The 27,231-nt window shown below is 35.2% G+C and overlaps 1 protein-coding gene across 1 annotated transcript; it reads left to right on the forward strand.

The window, feature by feature from the left end:
• Positions 1-26,207, forward strand: LOC117122655 (acid-sensing ion channel 2-like). Its single transcript, XM_033268334.1, has 9 exons — positions 1-131; positions 2,889-3,526; positions 12,712-12,878; positions 16,787-16,916; positions 18,710-18,900; positions 20,358-20,568; positions 21,421-21,580; positions 21,896-21,987; positions 23,858-26,207. Exons 2-9 carry the CDS (start codon positions 3,205-3,207, stop codon positions 24,103-24,105), a joined length of 1,521 nt encoding a protein of 506 aa, XP_033124225.1. The 5' UTR covers positions 1-131; positions 2,889-3,204; the 3' UTR covers positions 24,106-26,207.
• The last annotated feature ends 1,024 nt before the right edge of the window (positions 26,208-27,231 follow it).

Consider the following 27,231-nt stretch of genomic DNA (forward strand, 5'->3'; position numbering starts at 1 on the left):
ATTTGCGTTGCGTTCCTCCTCTTCCACCTAAGATGTGTTTGTATAATAACAATAATAATATATTACAAACAATTGTTTATGGAACAAATCAATTTAATTCCGATGGCTTGCTGTGGTGGTCATAACTTAAGGTAGGTGAAGTACTTTCTTCTTAAAAGATACCCTCTCATGTCCTAGTCAATAATGCTTAGAACTCTAATTTCTATTCATAGATCAATAGCCTACAATATCTTTTGTCACCAGGCTCTTGGATATTACAGTATATTTTCTTGGAAGGAACATTGTACAATATTCATACGATGCACTATTTAGACAGACTATGGGTGCACATACACATAGGCTACTATAAATTCTATGAAGTAGACTTAAAACTATTTAGGTCTAGGCTTACTCCAAATATGTTATATATTAGAGAAAGAAACTAGTAGTTTGATGTCATGCTTCGGACGTCACAGCTCAAGGAGATGTTTTTTCAAGGTAATGCATTCATGTTCAATTCAAGAAGATAAAAAATTCAACATTGGTCAATAACATCTTTTCACAACGCACTATGAATATCTGCTAATGGTCATTATGGGATTCACAGTAGAAAGTCACGTATAAAACTGTACGCTTTATTAGACACTGGGAAGTAAACAATGCATGTATGCATTGCTATGGCTTATCGCTATGTTATAGACATAATAACAATAATAATTATAATATTAACAGTAATAATAATGATTAATAATATAAAAAATAATAATGATGATGATGGTGATGGTGATGATGCTGCTGCTGCTGATGATGATGAGGATGAGGATGATGATGATGATGAGGATGATGATGAGGATGATGGTGGTGGGGATGATGATGATGATACTGATTATGATAATGAGCGCATATACAAAAAAAATGCCTCGATGAGCTTCACATCACCAAAAAGAAAACGAAACAGAACCATGGGATGTCGTATCAATAACCAAGAACACAATCTAATCTAAAGGCAGAAAAATAGTTTTTTCACCCGTCCAGAATTCTGAAGCTCTCAAAATTAGTTATTCGACGGACATGTCTCACAAGAGCTTCATATGAAAATAAATGGCCTTCGTTTGTATATAAATGATATTACACCTTAATTTTTTAAAATAAGAACCAGTAAGTTTTTCCCAGGCACATTGTTTTTACTTTTTTCGTCAATTTTAGACTCAAAATGTTCTTATTTTGTTCTTATAAATTACACATTTTTCAAAGATAGAACATTATTATTTTACAACAGTATGTACTATATTATAAGGGTATTACATAATCACCTAATACATATAAGATACAGATAAGACCAAAAGAATTTTTGTTGATTTTCTATTTTTTCTTTTTAATAAAACAGCATTTGAAATTTTACCTGAGCCTCAATTTGTATTTTCAGGCAATTTTAGCCTCGGTGTTCTTATAAAATATGTCTTTATAAATAAAGTTTAACAATAATAATCCTTATTATCAATAACATTATCATAGCATTATTAAAATGATAATATTATTATTATTATGGGATATACTATAATTTTTAACGTTTTTTTTATTAGTCATCACGATCATGATCTTTATTATTATTATTAGGCCTATTATTATTATTATTATTATTATTATTATTATTAATAATAATAATATTAACAGCATGTATACTACTACTTGAATCCGTTGTTTGCATGATAGTGAAAATGTTACCTTTCAGAGTCTTCGTTTGTCTGAGTCCGAGCTTTCGGTGTTGTCACAACAACATCATTCAGGGAACTGCCTTACTGAAGAGATCTGCCTTCGTCGGGGACAAACAAAATGTTATATGTATTATTTAATTATTATTAAACTCTAAACTCGATAAAATAAGTCTTTGAAACCCCTAAATTGTCGAAATTTTCGGGGGGTTCGCCCCCAGGACCACTTTCGGGGCCTTTTAATCGAAGCTCGACAACGTCCACTTTGCTTTTCGTCGGGAAAATCTCGGACACCTCGTCTCTAATCTGTGTAGTAGAGTACCTATACATTATACATTAGAGGCTTATCAGAATAACTCACAAATATATACAAAGAACATGGTGTACACACATAACACAAACAAATCAGGTCATTGTACACCCCAAAGACAGCACTCCAAAACCCAACATATGTGGAGCAATTTATAAAATCTGTTGCCTAGAATGCCCCACCACGTACGTTGGTGACAGCAAGAGCAATTGGCACAAGATACAAAGAACACACTAGATAATCTGGATTAATCACAGCAGTTGGAGAACACATCAAATCAACAAAACACACCATACAAATGGAAAACATGGAAGTAGTGTGCCGTGAGGGACAATAGAAAAATAAGGGAAAGCATTGAGATTCACACCCTGAATAGGACACAGAATATGACCTACCAGCCATCTTCAGTTACCTGTTGTTACGTGACTGTTCAACCATAGAACCATTATTATTATTATTATTATTATTATTATTATTATTATTATTATTATTATTATTATTATTATTATTATTATTATTATTATTATTATTATTATTATTAATATTATTATTATTATTATTATTAATATTATTATTATTATTATTATTATTATTATCATTATAAAATACTATATTTCCTAATGAATCCTAGGCCTGTTGTTTTACATTACAATACTATAGCCCTACTACTGATAATATTAAAACATGTTGCGCTTTTCGTCCTAGATATTATTAAATGCACAGCTGACTCAGCTATAAACTTCGGCGTAGTGACTTGAAGAGATTTACGAGGAAATGTTGGCTACATTTGCATAATTATTCTTACTTAGCAGGGAATTGTAAAATTGGAGAGGACCGTCGCAGTGCTTTCTTATAAATCGTTAACCCTTCTTTCTTACCTCATATAGATTAAGCCTTCTATTGAAAGAAGTACTGTGAAGTGTGAATGGTTGCCTAGATCCTGGAACGATAAGTACCCGGTCGAATCGATGCACGTATGAAGCGCGTCTTACTTAGTAGACATTCTCTTACAAGTGAGAATTGTAGGATAGCCAGTGGAACAATCTTTCTTACCTTGAGATAAAAATTTAATTGGATATAAAAACGATAATCAAACCAATGTTGCATTTTAATGTATCTGATGTTGTTTTATACTGAATAAAGCCAATCAAGTCAACAAGACGTTATATTGTTTACAACGGACAGTTCTGTTTGAAAACAAATATGGGTTGTGATCGAGATAGTTTTTATCTACCAATTTATTCGACGGAAAAGACGGACTTGCATGGGCTCCCTGGGATATTTGGTGACGGTGGTACTGTCAGGAAGCTAATTTGGATAATTGTAACTATCGCAGCATGGGTTATTGTAATTTACGAAACAGCTTTGCTTTTTATAAGCTTTTTTGATTATCATCATGTTACCAAAGTGGACATAGAATATAAAAACACAGTGGTTTTTCCGGCCATTACTGTCTGTAATTTCAACAAATACAGAGAATCAGCGTTTACGCAGGACGATATCGTCAATGTGGGCTACCATCTTGGTAAGAATATTATCATAATTATTGTTATTATTATTGTTATTATCAATATTATTATTATTACTATTATTATTATTACTATTATTATTATTATTATTATTATTATTATTATTATCATTATTATTGTTGTTGTTATTATTGTTATTATTATTACTGATAATGCTGAGTAGCCCTACGTTCCCAAATACGTACCAAATTCTCAGTGTACGAAAAAAAATTTGCAAAAACAAAAAAAGTTAAACAGGGGACTTAATGGACCAGTACAGGGGGTAGCCCCCTACATTTCTCGAAGGATGTACTGGGTTCTTTAAAGTGCACACGGACCAAATGCGTACACTGGGCCTACGGTTTAAAGTCCTTATCCGAGAAGACTTGTTCCACCACCGGAACCATTGGCGAGTGAGCAGTTCGAACCAGCGCCGAGATTAGAGATGAATGTTATGGTGTCCCTTACTTAAGCGCTTGGCCAATCAACTCGAAAATTATTCGGGTAGGAATCTAACCCAAAACCTCGATAACTAGCCTGGTATCATAACCACTAGACCAACGAGCTTGCGCTTAGTGGCTAGTGTTGAATCCGATCTCCAAGTAGCAGCAAGTACTGCAATGCTATATATTTTTTCGGGATTATTTAAGAACGTACTGAGCATTCAGTACGATAACAAGCAAGGTTGGGCAAAAAAGCATTCATAATAATCTCCTGACCCAAACCACATCGAATAACAATATTAATAATTTAATTATTATTTTTGTCAATATTATTATTAGAGGTCCCCGAAATATAATTGGGGGTCCGCCAAGTCAAAGGGACCCGCAAGGTACCGAGACAAATTTGGGGGTCCGCTATAATTATTAAAAACAACTTTTTCATGATTCAATTACCGGTACTTTGTCTTGTCTCACAACAGTGTGATAATGCACTGACGATAATGAAATACCTTTGAAAGGGATGACTTTGTTCACTCTAAATTGTTTAAACTGGCATTACGGTATATTTTAATTCTAATATTTTATCGGTGATCTGAATTTTTTAAAGTAGTGCTTTATGTATTCTTACTCAGGTAATGTTCATCTTGTTTACATGTTTTCTCTTGTATTACTTTTACCTGGATATTGAATAAATTTAAAAAATCAGGAGAAGCCCTACATTTGACAAAATTAAAAGTAAATGGAGGATAACAGAATATTACATTAAAATTAAAGTCAGAAATTATCATTTCCGGCCAACTAAAAGTGCCATAATCATAAAAAAAAAAAGTTCGGTGGGGCTGAGGTAGCGTAAATCCCCTATTTGTAAAATGTACTGTCTGTTAACCACTCCCTCCTGTCTATGTTTAATTCCAAAATCCAACATGTCGTAATTTGGCGAATCATTTTCTGTCCATTGGTGGAATATCAACCATGAGTCGTCCTAAATTTTACAAATTAAAAATTAAATTGGGAATTAAATCACCTTCAAATTTTGAGTCTGACCGTGCCTTCTCCAGCCATCTAGAAATGCCATAAAAAATGTTGTACGTCAGCCCCAACCATGGTGGGGCCCGCGAGGAGTCCGCGAACGCAAAAGGGTTGGGAACCACTGGCCTAAGCAACGTTACTATTTTCATACACATTTAGAACGCCTAATGATTATGTAATATTGATCATAGAGGTATATAATCCTGATTGTTTGGATATTTAAGTTGACATTGCTTTTTTTGTGCAATACGGTACTTCCCCTATTTCATTATAATATTTATCTACAGTTAATGGATACAGTGAAGTAATAGATTACAGAATTATAATTCAAATATTGTATTTTTGCTTGCGTACGCCATGATTCATAAATGGCAGACAGAGACTAATCTTAACTTTGGGTATTATTTTAATTGAAAACTCGATTGCTCTGAACCTAAGGGCTCTGAACAAAAAGGGCATAGAGCGCCCTTTACTGATTTGTATGGAAACATCGCTTAACTTGATGGATGCCACTGAAAGTGGGCCGTCATGTACCCGTATGGTAACCGTTGATGGAGATGATATTGTGATAGTAAAGAATACATTCGAGCAAGTTGCTGCTTCGATTATGGGACCAAACCAAAGGGATGGAAGGATGCATCATGGGATTGCTTCCCAAGCAAATATTGATTGTTTTCATAAACATTTAGAAATAATGTACTTTATTGTCTGCTTACCAATATAAGTGATCATATTTCAGTTTAAGTGACCTGACGTATATTTGGGTATTCCGGTAAATAGTAGACTTAACGCCTAATGATTATGTGGTATTGATCATAGAGGTATACATTCCTCAGTGTTTGGATATTTAAGTTGACATTGCTTTTCTTTATACAATAGGGTGCTTCCCCTATTTCATTCTAATATTTATCTACAGTTAATGGATACAGTGAAGTAATAGATTACAGAATTATATTTCAAACATTGTATTTATATTATGATACACTGATGCCTAATGGCCTAAATGGAACCGTAGAATTCACCAAAATTTATTCATCGTTACTAATGGGTAGGTCTATTTTGAACCTATTCAGAGAACAAACAGCACTTAAAGTAATGCCTGTGGGATTAAAAGCCGGAGGCACACTGCGTCGTACGACGTAGAGTACGACGAATCCAACTCCCTGACGACACGACCCCGTCTGCTGATTGTCGGTAGCAGCAGCAAAGAGTACAGAATGGCAGTTCTATACTCTTTTGGTGGCAACGTGAACCGCTGCACGCGCATCGTGGCGTTGCGTTCTTCATAGAATCGGGTCCGCCGACGACAACCGACTGGTGCATTAAGTGCTCGGCTTAACGGATGTTTTTCATTCCAACTACTTTACCGATAATATCAGAGCTCCTTTAATGTACTGGCCTATGATATGGATTGACGAAATGGCCTAAATAGATGGTTTTTATCATGGAGGTTTGGCATTTCTTAACATCCATGGTTTCATCATATTCTCTCTTTAGGCCTATCCAAACCATAATTAGGCTAACTACTGTAACTCATCTGAAGTTTGCACAAGAACACCTGGTTACTAAAAATCTGATTAGTATTGGAAATAAACGACCAAGAATTCAAGATAACAGCATCATAAGCTAAACGGCTTGTCGTAATTTCCCTCCCGTGTGCCACTAATAAACCTCGCACAGACGACACACGTGTTAATACGCATAAATCTTCGAAGAATTAATGTGTGTTCTTGGTATTCCCGCACATTTGTTAAACGTTTGTCATATTATTCCAGTTCGTTTGTCATCTAGACATCTTGATTATATGTTTTAAGTGCATGTAATTCATTATCATTTTAGAAGGGCCACTTATACACTTGCAGATTTGGTTTTAGTTATTTGTATGAAAGGTTAAATTAATCAATTTTATTGTAAATACTAATTTAGGAAATTATTGTATTCTGATATTATTTAATGTTATTCATTTTAAAGTGAGGCTCCGGATGAAAACAACTTTGATATGAACAGAACAACCATATTTGACCAACAACTCGGCAAAGGTTAATGAGATACAGAGTTTTGAATACTTATAAAAACTGGGGGGAAGGAGGTGTAACCACCCTATTTTCCACCTTTCCCCACCCCACCCCTAGTTTTGATTTTTTTGTTTTCAAAAATCTGTATCTCATTAACCGTTCATTAGTTTTTCGTCAAATACCGGTATGCTTTTTGTGTCTTAGAAATATCAGTTCTACAACATATCAAAATTTCCTCCGGAGTCAGACTTAAGTTAAGTCACTTTTAAATACAGTTGTATTTTTAATGTAAGAGTCACCATTTAAGGGCAGTCGGTACTTTTTTCAATTAAAGTGATTATTATTAATTTCTCTATGTCAATTCAGTTTAGAACCTACTAGGCCTACCATAGTTTCCCTGTGAATTTCAGTCTGGATCCGCATTTGCAGAATAACTACCGTACTTTTGGGAGTTAGATTGGAAGAGTACGTTCTTGGGCGCCTTTGGGAGGAATTTTAAAGAGAAACGTAGAATCTCTGCATTAGTCGTGCCATCCACATTATAATAACCGTAGCGTTTGTAGAACCAGTTACAATTACAACTTCATAACATAATTCGAATAAAGGACAAATTATTGATTAGCCCTCTCATGTGCCATTGTGCTTTTAACAAAAGTACTAATGATCTCACAGTTAACAAGGCAACCAGACATCTAATCGATGGCCATTGATGTAAGTCTCATCATGGAGGAATTGTCCAAAATTATTGGTATAATGATAATTTCCACTACGAATGTAAACTTTTATGTCAGTTGTAGAGGAAATGAGGTGCATTAATTCAGTGCATTATTAACGTTATACCTGCAGTGAAATGCAACAAATGTTGGTGTCGCATGGAATTTGGCCGCTAACACTGGATTCAGCCTCCCTTTCCCTCCCTGTACAATACGTTCATAGTGGGTTCGGCGCTTTACATGTACCTAAAATATTGAGTCAAATGGCAGGGCATATTTAGTGTGGGGGGGGGTCGGCCTCCCCCCACCCCACACCTTTAGAAAGTCAAAAAAAAAACAGAAAGAAAGCAAAAGAAAAAATATGATCTCCCAAAACGCCTCAGAGGTTATTTTCGGGCGTCTAGAAAACAAAAATTTTGCTGGAGCATTCCCCCGGACCCCTAATCCCGGGTGTTTTCTCGATCGGCCCACTTTCTCCCCTGCCCCTTTTCGGACATCTCTGGATCCGCCCCTGGATGGTCGAATCTCGAGATTGGTGGTCGAATCACAAGACCTAATTCTTTGCTCGTGGGGACCATATTACTATGGCTTTAGGTTGTGGAAGAACCGAAGTCGCAGGTCCGAATTGGCACGTGCTCACTGTGAAACATTAAGAACATTTCAACGCACAATTTACTTTTACTTAATTGGTCTGTAACATCATGCTTTTAATAATGCTCGCTTTTAATATCTTGCCAATAACATACGATATATCAAAATGTGAGACTTAATATTTCGTATTGAGGATGTATAATTATTAACATTAGACGACGAATAATGTACAGAATAATTAGAATATCCATCACCGCGTGTTAAGTGTTTCTCTCCTCTTTAAACAAGTGAACTTAAGTAAAAGTGGGCGTTCTATTAAGAGGCTACTAAAAACTCATGCGACGAGAGCGAGTTTATTAATACATTTTCTGTGCTTTGGAACAGGCTCCATTTGATATCATAAAATTTCAACATATAAGACATATATACAGTAGGTCTTAATCGAGATCTGACGTAAATTTCATTCGTAGACCACCGCCAAATCGTTTTAATAGGAAGGTCCTTTCGCCTCTATTATTAGCACTGTGTGTTCTGTTCTGCCTTCCTTTTTTTTTCAAATTATAGGATTTTCGTAACTAATGGTTTTCATCTCATGATAGCGGGTGGGCGGCCTACCACAAAGTACTCACAAATGTTTACATTTTGACGGTCGTACAAGACCGTCGTACGACGCAGTAAGTGTCCGGCATTTACAATTCTTAAGCATACCACGCAAATTAAGTTGTTGATACTATATTAGGCATAGACCGATCTGAAATCGTGCCTATCATAAACAATAGCAAATTTCAAGTTGACTGCATAATCGGTCGTCTACACCAGCCATATATAGTTATTCTATAACAATTTTTGGTACAGAGACACTAGGAATTTCTACCAATTCCATATCCACAAAGTACGGTAATTTAATTTATACATAACGGCCGTATAGTGTATCATTGCTCTTCCGGTTCCAGACGTGTCATTTAAAATGAGAAAATGTGACTTGGATTGTCTGAGCTTTAGCAACGCGAACCAAGGAGGAAGTATTTTTATGCAATCAAATCGCCCAGGCGTTAAGTTGTAGACTATCGATAATGTAGTACAGTAGTCATAATAGGCATGGAATAATAATGATGATTTTGTTATTAGTTTGATATGTATCTCGTATCCTAATATCAATTAGTATAAAAAAAATATTTAAAGAATTAATATCAATTTACTCTTTCAATACGTTCTACTCTTTAATTAATTATTTGACCTACATCTGTAATAATCAATAAGAAGAAGATTGTCAAAATGAACAAAAAATTCGCACCAATTTAATTATCGGTATAGAATGCGTTGAACTGGACTGCACGGTTTGGTGTAATTAGATCGGACAATAATTTATAATAATTTTAACTCCCACAATCAAACAATAATAATTCTATGTATTACTGAACAAAGGCGCAGTGGCGTATACAGGGGAGTGCGCATGCCCCACCTCTACCCCTCCTCCACCCAAAAAAAAAGATCGCTCCCCTCCCAATCTCCCCTTTCCATCGATAATGTTCGAAGCAAAATAACACGCTCAGGTAGTTAAAAATCACTTTATTTTGCGAGATCGCCACCTCAACGACCACCCACTTCACACTGGCGCTCCCCCATGAGCCCCTTCAATTTCAAGCCACTTTAAAGTTTGATTCATTTATAGATTGTATGTCTTTGTCACACATCGAAAGTAATATTGGTAAAGTGGTGTTTTAAGAGTTTTAGACTTCTAGTATGTAATGTACTGTAATGACTGATATGTATAAATGTCTGCATGTGTCGCGTAACAGAAGCCATGCGCTACCGACAAATTCACTCACCTGGCGTAAATTATGAATAGAATGTTATGTCAACTGTCCATTGCTGTTGGTCTTGCGGTAATGTTGTACACCTATGTAAATATATTATAATGATCTATTATATATGCATTCTTCTTCTTGCGTAGTTCTTGTTTTTGTTTTGTTATATAGACCTATGCATTATATTTTAAATTTGATCTTACATTTATTTTTTATTATTATCAATTAGACTTAAATGTAAAAACAAATTTAGGCCTAGTATTATAATCATAATAATACTAATAATAATAATAATAATAATAATAATAATAATAATAATAATAATAATAGTAAATTAATAATAATTTATTATAATAATATTACTAAAAAGATTATTTAATAATAATATAAAAGAAAAACAATATTAATAATAATAAATGTCTACTTTTGCATTCAGTTCTATATCAGACAATAACATTATTATTGTTCATAATAATATCATCAAATATTTTATTTTTTTAATTGTTAATTAGACATAAATTTCTAATAAATCTGGTAACATAATGATAATAGTAAATGAATAATAATTATTATGATATAAGTTTAATAACAATGATATAAAAGAACAACAGTAATAATATAATGTTTACTTTCTGTTTTCAATTTTATATTAGACAATAGCCTTAGGTCTATTACTGTTCATAATAAAATATTGTATTCTAAAGAGGTCACTGCGTTAGGCTCTTCCTACAGTTTCATGGGAGGGCAGATCTCAGTTTTCATAGGTAGAATACATATCAAATTTCAAAATTACTTTTATTTCCACACTTTCTCATAAAATTCGTAATCACATGTGAACAGCGAAGATATTCACAGCAATGTTCTTTATTATAATACATAATATCGTAAAATTTGACACAAGTGTTCTCATTAACAAAAACAAATGTTTGGATTAAAACGTAACATATACGCCTAAATAAACAAAACAAAAATATTAATTATTTCTAAAAAATAAATTCACTGGCATACTGTCGTCTTAACATGGGCACCTGTACCGGGAAACAAATTAGATAGAGCACGCGGTAAAATACCAGCGTTCAGTGGCGGCGATACGGGGGGAGGGAGATAGGGGATGCAACCCCACCCCCTGCGGTCGGGGAAAAAAACCACAATTCTTCGGGGAGAAAACAAATTAGACCTATATGTATTTTCTACATAATTAAATATTCTACATAATTATATAAGCCTTTGAAACCCTTAAATTGTCATACTTTTTGGGGATTCGCCGTGGACCACTTTCGAAAGATTTTGAGTGACGTCCGACCACACCCACTTTGCTCTTGTCGGGGGATTCAGGCCCACCCCCTTGTCGGGGACCATGCCCCTTCCTACCAAAGACGAGACAACAATGTGTAGAGCTTTGCGTTTAAATCCTCCACGCCGTTTTTACAGTGTTGATAAAACTATTCAAAATCTATCGGTAGGAAATAACTAAATAAGACATGATTGTTTTTTAAACCAGTACTGTATGTTGAATGAGAAATCTTGTGTTTTCGCAAACGAAAGTGCGTAATAAAAATGCACACCAGTGGCGCAGGGCCTACTGTATCTAGGAGGTTTAAAATAGTAGGCGGCGAGGGGAAGGGGAAGCGATCGTGAAGTAGGAGAGCTCGATGATTGCGTGAGGAGGCACTAGCTGGCAAAATAAGCTGATACGAGTTGATTAACTACTTGAGTGTAATTTGTTTGCTTTGAAAATTTCTAGCGGACGGGAGCGTGCGACTGGGGGAGCGAGCTTTTTTTTTTTATTGGAAGGTGGTAGAGAAAAATATACACAAATCCACGGCCCCAGTGGCAGTACCAACGATGTAGATAGTTAATGCAAACAACTAAGCAAAATTCCTGATCTGCATAAACAAGAGAGATATATGGAAGGAACTGTGTATATAGTGCCTGTAATAGACAGATGCCAGAAGAGCATACTCTCATTACTACCTCTGCACCTGTTAAGATAATACGTTTTATGATTTTAGAAATTACTCTCAATTAAGATAACTTGCGATGAGTCATGGGCAATAAACCAGTGCAATTAAAAAAGTATAACCAAATTCATTAGGCTTATTATCATTATTATTATTATTATTATTATTATTATTATTATTATTATTATTATTATTATTATTATTATTATTATTATTGTTATTATTATTACTATTATTCTTATTATTATTATTACTATTATAATTATTATTATTATTATTATTATTATTATTATTATTATTATTATTATAATTACTATTATTATTATTATTATTATTATTATTATTATTGTTGTTGTTATTGTTATTATTATTGTTGTTTTTTCCCCGTTGCTGTTGCTGTTGTTGTTGAACGAGTTATAGTCTATTATTATTATGTATTTATTGATATTTTTATTATTAATATTATTATTATTATTATTACAGGATTATTCTTGTTATTTATTGATTTTATTGCAATAGTGTATCTTGCCATGATAATATTATTATTACCATCATTATTATTATTATCCCAATGACGTAATCGTAAATATTGTATAATAATTTCATTACCTTATTAATAAAATGTTATCATTTGCTTTCAAGGAATCCTTGACGAAAATCGTAAACTGCTTTCACCGGGGCTTTACACCGATGAATTTGCTGCTAAAGTTAACGCCATTAACTGGACAACTACAGTCGAAGATCCGAACTTCAACATGACAGATTTTGTTAAAAGAACCGGTCACCAAAAAGAGGATTTTATTGTTAAGGTAATATTTTAAGGAATTGCAAGGAGGTGGTAGTATTGATAGTAATCAGTGTGATAACCAAGGATAACCCACGAAAGTCCTGAGACCTATTTCCATTGGGGTCTTTCTGGTGGTGAATCGGGCAGTGCATCAGGAGACAATCTCCCACTCTTTTCCGAAGAGTGTACTGCGTTCTTTAACGTACACATGGGTCATTTTGCACACGGGACCAACGGCTTAAACGTCTCATCCGAGATACGGTGCGCTTTTGAAACTTGCATTTCAGCCCTCTACCTGAAACACAAGGAGAGCAGCGATGGGAATTAAACCGGGGATCTAGAGATGCAAGGTGCAGCGCACACACAGTGGCTACCACCAGTTTAGCAGACTGAGCTAGCTGCTCTTATAGTAATTTAGTTGATACCGATATCCCACGAAGTTCCGGAATTCTATTTTTCATTTTATGCATTAATTTGTTTAGAAGGAACGGGAGAGCTGGGACACTCAGGCCTATGTATTAGCAAAGAATATAGATATTCTATATTCTTAGTAACGTGCTACACTCCTGGGTGCTGGGTTTTGCTCATGCCCTACTCTAACACATTTGTGAACAGGATTTTGCTCATGTTCTGAGCTTTTCTGGCTCAACTTAAACTTTTGATTGATCACAATGGTTTATGTCTCAAAAACATTTTAAATTTTAAACAGTATTAGTTTGGCTATTGAAAATGTCCTGTATGGCCGAAGCGAACTCATTTTTGAGCAAATCCTCTCTGCTAAATCAAACCACACATTCCCTTGAATCAGAACGATGATGAAATTCACCACTATGCGAGAATTCTTCAGCTCCGTGGGGCGGGGGGACCCTCTGGATCTCTGGTTTTCATATAGGAAATTACCCCATCCCACCTCATGGAATCCTGGTTAAAACGGGCCTGGACTGCACATGTTCCACATTTATCACTAAGTCGGTACAGTATTAACAGATGTCCTTTCAAACTAACAGCACATTCAATATTCAATTAATGAACTACCGTATGCTTTCATTAATCAATTAGTCCCCTTACCCAATTACACAATGCCAACATTAGAACATTAATTTCGTACGCAATTGAATGTACAGTAATTGATAGAATAATTAAAAATCAATTTTAATTCAGTTTTCAATCTTATCAATCTATCAGAATCACTTATGTAAAAGACAGTTCGTAGCTCAAATAGTTTTAAGGATTATTTGTATTTAAATAATGTAGGCCGGAGTTAAAGCCTACCCCTGGCTTTATATTGTACTTTGTAACGGTTACCTATTTAATACGAGATTAATATCAGACCTATATGATAATTCGTTTTTAATACATATTATCATCAACAAGGTTTATATGGAGTAAGATAGGCTCAAAAATTATTCAATGGGCAAAACTACTTTAGGCCTATATTTATCAAACATTTATCACGTACATGTGACCAAACCCATATTCTATTGTAAATATGAATTTGACAAATACCTGTAGTGTTGTTACCCTGTGATTTAATTCTCTAAAATAATCGACTTTTGTAATCGAATTGAAACGCAAAACCAAGTACGTTTGACGTCAAAGCAAAGACAGACGTTATGGAAGTAAATAACGTAATTATTTTACTAGACTCTTAATTTTATTATTCTTCTATACATTCAATTAACTTAAATTGGCATCTTACGGTACCTAACGGTAAACAAACTAACCAGGTCCTTTTTGTATACGATGACGTCATATCTGTCAATGAACACAACGCGAACATGCTTGCTGAGAATATACCTCTTCTACTGTGTGAGATACGGTGTTACTAGTGGAGTATTTAGGGGTGCACCGGGGGCGCACCCTCCTAAAAGAATGCTCGCCACCTCCAGTCGTCACCCCCAAAAAATAAATCACGCTCAAATTATTAACAATCACCTCAAATCAACTTATTTTGCGAGCTAGCTCCTCTTCACCCAATGATCGAGCGGCCCCTCCCACACTTCACCTTCGCGGCACTAGTAGTTCCTCCATTTAAAGGCTCCTAGATACGCCACTATATACTGTATTGCCTGTGTACTTTTAAAGTCGTAAAATATAAATATAGAATTAAAACAAGAAATTAAAAAAAAAAACTTGTAAAAGGGGTACACGCCGGCTTATAAATAGGGGGTGTCTAACAAAATCATCCTTTCCAGGAGCAAACCCATCCATGTAGAGCAAACTACCATTTCTCTTTGCATCAAAAATCATAACATAATGAAAAATATACCATAAGCTACCCCTAAATATCTCTTATCCCACGACCATCTTATCCTATCCTACCCTCCTCTGTATCACTCACTAATGTAATAATCAACCACTAATGTAATAATAACCACTGATGTAATAAAACCAATCACTAATGTAACTTTTTACCACTAATGTTATAAACATCAGTCACTAATATCACATTAACCACTAGGCCTAATGTTCTGAAAACAAAATCAACCACAAACGTGAAAAGTATTGGAATATCAGTGGGGGATACACCCCTCTGCACCTCTTGCTCTCATAACAAAATATTTAAGGAAGCTTGAATTTAATGAAGCTTGAAAACGTTGCACGTTTATTATAAAAACATATTTCATTTGAGAGCAGCTTAGCTCAGTCGATCGGCTAAACCGGTGGTAGCCACTGTGTGTGCGCTTGGAGAACTCTTGGTCCCCGGTTCAATTCCTATCGCTGCTCTCTTTGTGTTTCAGCTGGAGGGCTGAAATACAAGTTACGATAGCGACCGTCTTTCGGATGAGACGTTTAAGCCGTTAGTTTCGTGTGCAATATGGTCCATGTGCACGCAGAGAACGCAGTACACTTTACGGAAAAGACAAGGGAATTGTCTCCCGATGCCCAATTCACGACCAAATGGACTCCACTGGAAACAAGTCATCGGACTTAGTGGGTTGCCCTTGGTGAGATTCACACCAAAAATACTCCTATCCTATTTTATAAGAACACCGAGGCTGAAAAAAGAACAAAAAAAAAGAACAAATTGAGGCTGACGTAAAATGTTAGTGAGATTTTTATTTTGCAAATCAAGAAAATCACACACATTAGGCATAGTCAAATGCAGTAAAGTATTAACGTTATACAGTACAGTAATATACTGCTGTATAATAATAATTTTCTATTTTTAAGTGTGTAAAAAGAACGAATAAGAAAAGAACACTCAGCCGGAGCACAATTTTAATGGTTCTTATAAAAAGTGTAGGCATATCTTTCAGGCCTTACGGGCCATTTATTGAGTCTTAACTCTTATATTATACTGTATAATTAACGAATTCGAGCAGGTGCATTACAAATAATTACGATAAAGTATAATACATAGGCCTAGGCCTACTCAAAGTATTGAAATGCACGCCATTGTGTTGGGATTCAATATTTCGACATTAATTATGTCATCATCAGGAATCATGTATTATACTTTCTTATCTGAGATTAATCAGTGGACCGTTCAATAATTATGAGCTTATCTCATAAAAAATACGGGCTTAATGAATTACATGTGCAAACAGACAAAAAATTTTGTTTTCTTTATTTCTGTTACTTGATTTTAACATAATTATAATTATCGCATTAAGAATTTTATAGTAGCCATTTTATAGTAGCCATTTTATAGTAGCCATTTTTAACAAAATATCGGCGAAATAAAATACAGTGCACCCTCTAATTCGAGACCCTTTAATTCCGAGACCCCTCTAATTCGAGCCCACATTTTTCAAAGAACCAAATGACGATATTCAATCTTTTAACACAAATCTAACCCTCTAAATGGGGACCAAACCCGAGACCAACCGAAATGTTCAGCCCTAAATGTGGTCTCAGATTGGAGGGGCTGTAACTGTATGTTGATATGATTTGAAGCTTACGTAATAACTTCAATTGTATTTACAGTGTTTGTGGAGAGAAGAAGATTGCGAGGAAGATGACTTTATGCATGTCTTTACTCATTTGGGAAATTGTTATACATTTAATAAGTTCTCAGCGGATAAAGACAGAAAAGTATCCCTTAACGCCGGTGCAAGTAAGTAACAATAGGCCTAAGCTCTATGAGATATATTGGGTTGTAATTTTGGGATATGCTTCGCATTAATTATTGTTATTGGACAACTAGGAAGCAATTAAAGCCATGCATTGGTATATTGACAATGATATCATTTGCACGTTGCAGGAGTGGTGCTATTTTGGATTCATTATTGATCACATTCCAACATTTAAGACGGTTTCAATGATTCACTGTGATCCATAAAACATTAGGTTAGAGACAAAAACTGTCAATCGAAGACGAAAAGTACATAATTTATGGTTATTTTCAGTGTGTATGTGCGAGCATTTTCGATTTTGGCTTCTACCTTGGTTACAGGTATCATGAAAATGTGTTACCTAACATTTTTTCTTTACCGCCTATACCCTGATGAAGTGAAATCAAGTCCTGGAAAGTAAATTTCAAACTTATCTAAAACATGTACTAGCCTTCGGGAATTGAACCAATGATATTCAGAGTAGGCTGCTGTTAACGCGCTGCCAACTGAATAAGCTTCAATTCAATACTGGAGCGACATAGAGTTGTTATAAATGAGCACAGAGGCCTAATAGGAGAGGGCGGTAATCCAGGGAGGTATTGAAATAATGTTTTATGCCTCCCCGGTTAAATCAGAGCATGATCTATCGACTGTGGTCACGTATCATCACAAGAAGGAGCACTTTAAATTCTATCGGAATCGAAGCGATAGCGGCGATATTAGCCTTACTTAATTAATGGTATAAGAATAAACAATGTTACCGGTGGTACACTCTAAAGTTATTTGAGAGGAGTGACGTTTCCTTCATCGTTATATCTCTATAAACACTTACGACTACAACTTGTATAAACAAATCACTATTGCGTGTTATGGTTATATTAATTGTCTTTGTAACTATTTTTGATAGCGGGTAAATTCTTCATTCAATGAGATATGTGTTAATGACACTACACAAAATATAACATTCATTCACAAAAGGAGCGTTTAAAACTGATGTAGAATTATTTCTACCTGGGGATAGTATAAACCTATAACAGGTTCAATCTATGCATTCCTGAATAAATAATGGTTGTGGGTTTAATAATAATTTGCTGGAATTGTAATTGATCAGGGGCGGATCCAGTAGGGGCACGGGGTGTTTGCTACTAAATTTTAAAATGTCAAGGCATATATTGAAATTAGCGCTTTTACTTATCTATTCTGAATATGTTGTGCCCCCTCCCCCCGTTTGAAAGATTATGGATCTGCCCTTGTAGATCTTAGGCTTAAATGCCAATGGGGCTTCTAAGTGCTTCACATCATGATCATTATCCCGGTCATTGGATCAAACAAGTACACATACTCAACTCTCTGGGTACAATTTTGTAACGTTGAAGCTAGTATTAGTGCGTGTGTGTGCAGTGCGTGCATCTAGGGGTTTTTGGAATGGGGATGAGGGGGAGAGGGTTCGAAGGTTTAGTGTCTGGTGGGGGGGGAGAGTCGGATCAAAAATTTTAAAATAAAATAATAATTTGTCTAGCCAAATAACGTTATTTTGATTGGGAATTTCCATCCTAATATTGTGGTCTAAAAGCACCTGTCTCTTAATCTATTTGTACTCTTTGGTTGAGAGAAACAAACGTAAGTAAAGTACCTTGCCCAAGGAAAGTGTGAAATGCACAGCGAGGGGTTGAACACCATCCTGAAGCCGAGAAGTTAAACCACGACCATTGCACCAAACCGCTCCTATACAGGCCATTTAATTTGCTTCAGACACCTAAGCCAATAACCTATAACCGTTTATATTTATTTTTAGGCAATGGATTACGATTGATCTTAAACATGGAAGTGGAGCAGTACACACCGACCAATGATCTGGGTGGAGACGCCATGGACGTTGGCGTGAAGATCATGCTCCATCTACCAGCAGAACCTCCGTATCTCAAGGAACTGGGTTTTGTGGCGTCGGTTGGGCAGCATACATACGTTGCTATGCGACATTCGCAGGTCAGCTTGGGAGGCTTACTCATCACTCCAATTTTGAAAATTAAATAATAATTATCGCATTAAATAATAAAATCAAGAATGAAAATAATGTATCTAGTTTTTGTTGGGAACCCACTCTTAAACAAACCTACCAGCTATACTGGTTAGGCCTATTATCTTTTATCCATTTTGTCTTATTGTCTATGTTTTGCTTTTGTGTTTTAATTTTTTTAAATTATTAAATATGTAAATTGATTCTTTGTTATATTGAATTGAATATTATACTATATTATACTATAAAATCATAGACATCCACTCGACATTCAAAATAAGCCTGTTTGCTTAGGTAGTAAGTAAGTAACCAGGAGGTGCCAATTGTACATGAGCATCCCCGTTTTACTCAAACGTGAAATAAAAGTAATAAATTAATTGAAAGAAGTGGCGAAGTAAGAAACTTCAGACGTTAACACCACATTTGTAGCCATCGCAATCGATATACAGTACCGTACTCGCGCGAATAAGCGCCCCGTTTGAATAAGTGCCCCGTTCGAATAACCGCCCCGTGAAATTTTCCTTAAGCGCCCCGTTTGAATAAGCGCCCCCTCATAAGATTTTTCTTTTTAGCAAAGTCAATAATCCAATCAATCCTGGGACTGTGGTTGTGCATGATTTGAGCTGTAGAGTGGAAACACATTCTTCTTCAGTCAATATCCAAATGAGGATATTTCTCTTGGACAGATGAGAGCTCCGATCCCTGGACAGACAGTATATTTCCAACTTTAATCTTTTTACATATTTGTCTATGTCTAGTCCTACTCCTCTTTTTCTTTTTCGACCTTAAGCACATTCTCATCTGAGTTTTCAAGAAAAATACAACGATCCTGCCATCGCGCGAGTACGGTACTTCGTTCCAAGTTTTGCGCCTCGCATAAAGTCTAGTGGATGCAATATTTCTATTCAGTAACCCCACCACTTTCCAATCCACCTTTCCAAATCCTGGATACGCCACACCCTGCCTGGAATTCCTCTGTCCATTAAAATGTAACATTTTTTCCTGTCGGCCTGTCAGAAAACTAATGTTAAGTGCTTATTGTGGTGTGGTGGTGGCAGGGGTAATGGGGTGGGGCGAACTGATGAGGTGCGGGAGGAGTGGGTGAAGTTGGAGGGCTCGATGATTAAGTGAGGGCGCTCTGGCAAGATATGAGATGATTTGAACACAAATATATATATAGCCGCACCTTGGGGTTTTCCTCATACCCATCCTGGCCCAGCCACTCAATTTCACAATATAAGGCTTACAGTATTTAGATAATAAAATAGTAAGTGCTTATATAGGCCTAAATGTTAATTGTGGATGTGTGCAATTTTTGAGTAAACCACATAATGTGTAGGCCTATCTTTTGAGAGTAAACAAACGTGGAAACAGTCATTGTTAGTGGTGTTTATTTATAAACATCGTAATGAATTTACCATTACAGATAACAAGTTTGCCTCTGCCATACACGGAATGTCAGTCGGAGGACACTGCTGGTTACTACGACTCCTACTCTCTCCAAGGTTGCCGTATCGAATGTGAAACAAAAGCGGTTGAAAAATATTGTAATTGTCGTCTTGTTGAGCAACCGACTGGGGATGGCTTCCCGGTTTGTAGCCCTAATCAAACACATATATGTGCTGAAGATATCCTTCGTAAGTTGTATACGTCTTTCGACGCTTCATATCAAGTTGTCTACATGTAGGCCTATCTTGTCTTTTCGGCTATTTATCCTCTGTATGTTGTCTACATTGTTGTCTTGTCGACATTTCATTACTCATTGGATCCGAACACAGTAAACATATTTTACGATTTTCAGACCGTATTTATCAGACCTATTTACAACACGTACTTTTAATGTTTAACCTAGACGCTTATATAATCGTTAACTTGAGCGCACAAATACGATTACTTAAAGATGTTGTCGTAAAGTAAAATAAATGTCGTTTAAGATACGTTGACAATTCTTCACAATATGCTTAAATGTTTTATTGCATTATTATTGGTTTTCATTATGACTAAGATTTATGGGGATAGGCCTATTATTGTCGTTAACAGTGGTGGCGCCAGCGAATGGGGGGGGGGGAGAGTCGGATCAAAAATTTTAAAATAAAATAATAATTTGTCTAGCCAAATAACGTTATTTTGATTGGGAATTTCCATCCTAATATTGTGGTCTAAAAGCACAATGTGGGCTATAATAAACCATTAAAAAATCTCCCTGTGAACCCTACAAGGATTTTTGTTTATTCCGTGACCCCTGCCGAAGCTCTAGGCGGCACTTTGGTTCGGACCGCTCCGTCGGACATGTCGAGCCCCTTGTCAGCAAATTTCTGGAGTTAGTGCTTTTAATGTAATCTCTAATAATGGTACAGTATTTTGTAATTGAGGACGACAATATTCAGGGAAAATGACAAAAAAAGGCCATATTCTATTAAAACACTTCTTTAAAATAAATTAGAAACAATCCAACTGAATTTCAGGGTTTTTCAACTTTTTATTAATAGTTCAAGTAACAGAAGGCAACTTGCCGGATGACGTGTGCGAATGTCGATCTCCATGCGAAGTTGAAGATTTTCCATTTAGTACGACCAATGCCAAGCTACGAACCAACTTCATGTCGCGTATCTTTAATGGCACATTCAATTTCACTGCTGACGACATCCAGTAAGTCAACCTAATTTATTTGAGTTATGAAATTTCGACTTAAGTGACGTTTCAGATAAACTTACAATATGTTAACGAGACGCGACTATGATGGTTGAATTGGCTGCTTAATTGATTAATAATTTAGTTAAATTAAGTTAATTATAACGATTTTCAGAAACAATGGTTTCTGTTTATTAGCTACAGACTGTGTTTACTCTATGACATTACATTTTTTGAAGATGCCACTCTTTTTTTTTTACAAAAATTTTAACCATGCCTTTAAAAAGGACCCTCTAATATAGCTTGTGTTATCGTGTTACTCTTCTTTTTTAGGAACAATGTTGCAGTTGTATCATTATTTTACGAAGCACTGAATTTTGAAATAGTTGATCAACTACCGGCAATAACTGTTGTTGTTTTGTTGGGTAAGATATATCATATCGTATTTATTCGAATAAACGCCCCTCGAATAAACGCCCCTCACCAGAGCCTCATTTGTAATACACGCCTCCCTCAAATAAACGCCCAAGGCGTCTATTTCTTCCTCAAATAAACGCCTCCTAAATTACTGTAAACAAAAAAATGGAAGCAACATCATTCTCACATATTCTATTAATGTTGTACTCCAGTAGAATAACATTTATTCTAACCTGGTTAGGATCAATAAGTATTTATGCTCACGCAATAACACATTTTGGCGGTAGGATGTGTTATTAAAAACAACAACATTAAAAATGTGTAATTAAGGTGCGTTTATTTAGGTTTACGTATCCATTTTACACCAAAAAGAAAACGGTCGCATCATTGAGAGGAATGGCTGAGCGAACGGACGTCGGCAGCTAGCTCCGTCTAAAAATATACAGATCGTTACTAAAATACTATCGTAGCCAACGATATACGATTCGAGCTGTAAGTGTATTGCGAACTTTAGAAGTTGATTGTCATTAAGGTAAAAAATAACACAGGATGGGTAAAAAAGCAGCCAACAGACGTAGGCCAAAAATCACCAGCAGACGTAGGCCCACAGTCACCCGCGTCGCCTCCCCCGTCTAAAGCTGCCACCGCGCTGCTAGTACGGAAGCACTGAAGCGCGAAATTCAACAGCTATCAACGGACTTGCTTGGTATTCGTGGTCAGCTGGAAACTGTCCTAACTAACCAACATAGTACCATATTAGGAAGGATGGACAAAATCGAAAACAAAAATAAGTTAAATATTCCGGAAGTTATGATTGAGAACGCCCACCGGACAGGTAAACCCCGTGCACCGAACGATAAACCAAGGCATTGTTGCCAAGTTTATATACGGCCCCAACGTCATCAAGTCTTTACGAAGGCTAGGGCATTACTAAAAAAAAGTAACTTATTTGTTACCGATGATCTTAGCGAAGCGGATCTAGCCAAAAAAAAAGTCTAAGACACAATGGCCCTAGCCTATAGTGAGGGTAAAAGGCCGTCTTTCCGAAACGGAAACTTGTACATCAACGGTGGGTTCCACTCCTAGGTAGACATTGTCTATTCTTTTAACTCGTTGGCTATTGTCATTTAACTAGTAGCATATCATAATATCAATTAAGATTAAAACTAACTTTATTTGTACTTTTACTTAACATTTCTCTGACGGAGCAATGGCTTACCGTATCCTTTTTTGTTATAGCACATTAAGGAGCCGGACCTTATTTACGAACCATGTGTTTTTATTGGCATCTTTTATTGGCATCTAGTGCAATATTATATACTATCATGTTAAATGCTATCAATTGATATTATACATATGGATGATGCACACTTTATCAATATTTCAAAGTGCATACACCCGCCTTTTTCTATCTTCGTGCTAGCATTGATTTTGTTGAAATAGGCCCAACCCTTTCTAATAAAATGCCGACGAATCGACCCGAATTTAATAAATATTTACCTCAACCTACCCTGAATTCATTGTTTATGCTTCCAGTATCGGACACTGATATTATAGACATTGTTAATGGCTTTAAAAATAATAAAGCACAGGGACTTGACGAATTTAGCCTAAAAGTTATAAAACAATCAATTTATTTTTTAGCTGAACCTCTTTGCCATATATTTAATTTATCTTTAAAAAGCGGGGTTTTCCCACAGACCAATTGAAATTAGCTAGAGTCTCCCCTATTTTCAAAATGGGTTGGAAGGATTCATTGTCCAACTAACGACCAATATCTGTTCTTACTGTATTTTCCAAAATATTTACAATAGAACGTCATTATGGCGTGCCTTATGACGTAGAAAATATTCATTATTATTATTTTTTTATTTTCAGCGAACATTGGCGGTAATCTTGGATTGTTCACAGGCGCAAGTGTTCTCACTGCTGTCCAAGTATTGGAATATTGCTATGATGAGGGTAGTTTTCAATACAGCAGATTTAACAAGAATAACAACAAAGTTGGTAATGCTGACGTCAGCCGATTAGCGGGCAGGTCAGCTCAAAATTCAATGCGCATGGGCGATGTACACAGCATTATGGATTACGACATACACAACCACCATTATAACCGTCACCGATAGCGATTTCCCTCTGTGATTATACAATACTTATATTTATATTAGAGCATATTATGGATTTTAAGCATCTAATTTTGAAAGAAATAATTTATTTTAGTATTCCATGTTAATTTGTTTTATCACACAAGTATGACAAACTACCAAACCCAGCATCACTATTACATGATGCAATAATTTAATAACAATAATGATAAAGGTATACCTAAAATTGTAGAAATAATAATAATAATAACGATATTAATATATACTGGCAGCGCTGCTCTGCTAGCGACATGTTTGTTCATAGCAGACTTTTATTGTAGCAGACTTATTGTTTTTAAATTTTTGCTGTTTCCTCTGTGATTTTATCTTTTGTGTCTTGTTTTAACTTACATTTTAACTGTGAACAAACAAGAAGAATTTCAAACCATGTTCTCACTGTGTTTGACAATAATAGTTGAATTGAATTGAATTGAATTGAATTAATAATAATAATAATAATGAAATAAATAACGTGGCATTTATAAACCACCTTTCTAAGACATTAAATCACCGTACATATAAAAATAAATAATAAAAGGACAAAAACCAATACAGAGAAAACTGCCGCGGCACCGCCAATGCTGGTTTTCAAAGTGTTCATTATAAAAATAGTAAAAATGTGGTTTTATTTATATAGTGCCTTATAGGATTGAATATAAATATTTATATTATTATATAGCATTTTCTTCTCTATCTGAATATTCTCACAACTATCATTTTCTTTTCTTTGAAACACGGCCATTTATTCAAAATATTAGTACAATTATACATTATTGATGGCGCGCTAATAGGCAATTAGTATAGTCGTATTCTATACAATAGAGAACGATTACCGTATTAAATGCACAGAGGGTAACAGATAGTGCATTAGATGTAAATGTGTGTACATAGGAAACTTGCATTAGGTCTAATGATTATGTACAATTGACTTGTTAATCATTTATGGCGTTGGCGTTTGCTGTTTAGTAGGTTAAATCCTAAATTATGTCCTCTCTAACTTTAATATTTTATTTAATAATTTTCATTTCGACAAGAATAATATGCATAAGATGTGATAAACTACAATTTTTGTTTTTGGCATGTAGTGACAGAATATCATATTCACTTCAGAATAGCCTAATCGCGAATGGCAACGGCCTGGATTGAGGGATATAATATCATTATAAGACTTGCTCAAAAATCAAAAGAGTGGGATTTATACTCTCTGATACTCAGTTGTAGCTTCATCGTTTCAATTTATTTTGTTTTATAAAATAGTGTAAATAATACATAGGCCTAGGTGTCTTTTGATATGTTGATGATCATATATTTCTTAAATTTATTTTACGTTTCACGTAATGGGCGCGGTGCTTTTATATATATGTGATTAACTTGAACTATTATGTCCTTAATACATCGCATTGAATAGAAGAGCAGTTATGTATGGACGGCCTCCTGATGGTGGTGCCGAATATAACTACCTATTTCAATTGTTTGTATGTAAGCGACGGTTTTATGTTGTTTCCGATACACTTAGAAATGATGCTGTGTTTATAGGTTACGCTTAGGCTAAACCGTCTATATTGTAATTAAATCCCATAAAATTAGAAATAGCAATTATTGCTATAATGAATATGTAAACATAAATGTCGTTTAAATATCACGTTATGTGATGTGTATTTATCTTTTATATGATCCAAAAAATTGTGTAAGAAGGTGTTACAATTTACATTTCTTCTTACAGCTAGTAGGCGAAACGTCAAGAGAAGAAATTGAAATTATAAATAGGTAACACCTTTTTACATTACTTGACTTCTTTTTACATCATAAAGAACATAATGTAACTACACATTTATCATAGAACCCATAAGCTTATTCCTCACTGATTTACTAGTTATGTGCTGCGTATGTCATTACATGGCCACAACATCGCAAAAAAATAATACGCGTACGACGTACGTACGTACGTACTGCATGGTGCAATCTTAGCTCACGAGAGAGTAAAAGGCCTAACAGGTTTATGTATTTTACCTTTCAGATTGCAGTGGTATTACGAATAAAATTAATGAAAATGCTTATTAAAGAATGCCTTAAAATTAGAGACATCCTTGCTTTATTTTGATCACGTTATTTTTATTATGAAACGTTTAGAATCACCATTCGAGTTTAAAAAAAAAAAAAAAACAAGAAGAAACTATGACTTAAAGATGTTTTGAACTAAAAGAAATTGAAAAAAAAAATATTTGAACTGCCTAATTTGTATATTTATGTTATCAACTTTACATTTAAACCTTTGAAAGAGAAAAGTTTCCTCCTGTCAATCAACAGAAAGTTAAGTAATACCATTCTTGTCTTCTTTTGCATAAACACAATATAAATACAGTAATTGAACAATTTCATATTTGAACTGTCTAATTTGTATATTTAAGTTATCAATTTTACAATTAAAAATTTGAAAGAGAAAATTCCCCCCCCCCCGGGTCTATCAACAGAAAGTTAAATAATACCACTCCTGTCTTCATTTGCATAAACACACTATAAATACAGTATTAATAACTATAACATAATAATTATAATATTAATTATAATAACTATAGACCTACTGTAGTGTGGGGACGATCGGTCAATTTTTGTCTGTGGATGAGAAACAACTGACGCCATTTTTAGGTATTACACCAATAATTTGGCAGCTAGGATCAACCCAGACTAGGATCAGGATTGTTGATATGAAGAAAACCATGCCTAGTAACATGAAGACGCGCGGAAGACGCACCGCAGAAAACCGGATGCGCGCCTTCCTTGAGCGGGCAACGGCCATGAACGCGGTGTATCCAACTTTTTTGAGTGTAGAAAGTAGTGAGTTTTAGATCTGAAAGGACGTACGAGTATTCTGCTGGAACCATATACAATGATAATTATATAATGTGTCTATGGCACGAACTAGAAAAAAGTGTATGAATACAAATGAATCTTTTCGACGTCACAAAACGGGTCGAGACGATAATTTCAAACATTATGAATATAATTACGCATGCGCATATGCCTCGTAATGACGTCAAACAGTCCCAGATCATATAAAACTCACTACTGGTAATAAACCAAAAGACAAAAGGTGATGTTGATTTAGAC

Source organism: Anneissia japonica, unplaced genomic scaffold (genome assembly GCF_011630105.1).
Source record: "Anneissia japonica isolate Jap-2015-1 unplaced genomic scaffold, ASM1163010v1 scaffold287945_len1679841_cov205, whole genome shotgun sequence".
In the NCBI taxonomy this organism is placed as follows: domain Eukaryota; kingdom Metazoa; phylum Echinodermata; class Crinoidea; order Comatulida; family Comatulidae; genus Anneissia; species Anneissia japonica.

Bases quoted from the DNA above. Each gene is read 5' to 3' on its own strand.
- LOC117122655 (XM_033268334.1), top strand. From the start codon at position 3,205: ATGGGTTGTGATCGAGATAGTTTTTATCTACCAATTTATTCGACGGAA. The intron at 12,879-16,786 runs GTAATATTTTAA...TTGTATTTACAG, and splicing joins AAGAGGATTTTATTGTTAAG to TGTTTGTGGAGAGAAGAAGA. The intron at 21,988-23,857 runs GTAAGATATATC...TTTTATTTTCAG, and splicing joins AACTGTTGTTGTTTTGTTGG to CGAACATTGGCGGTAATCTT.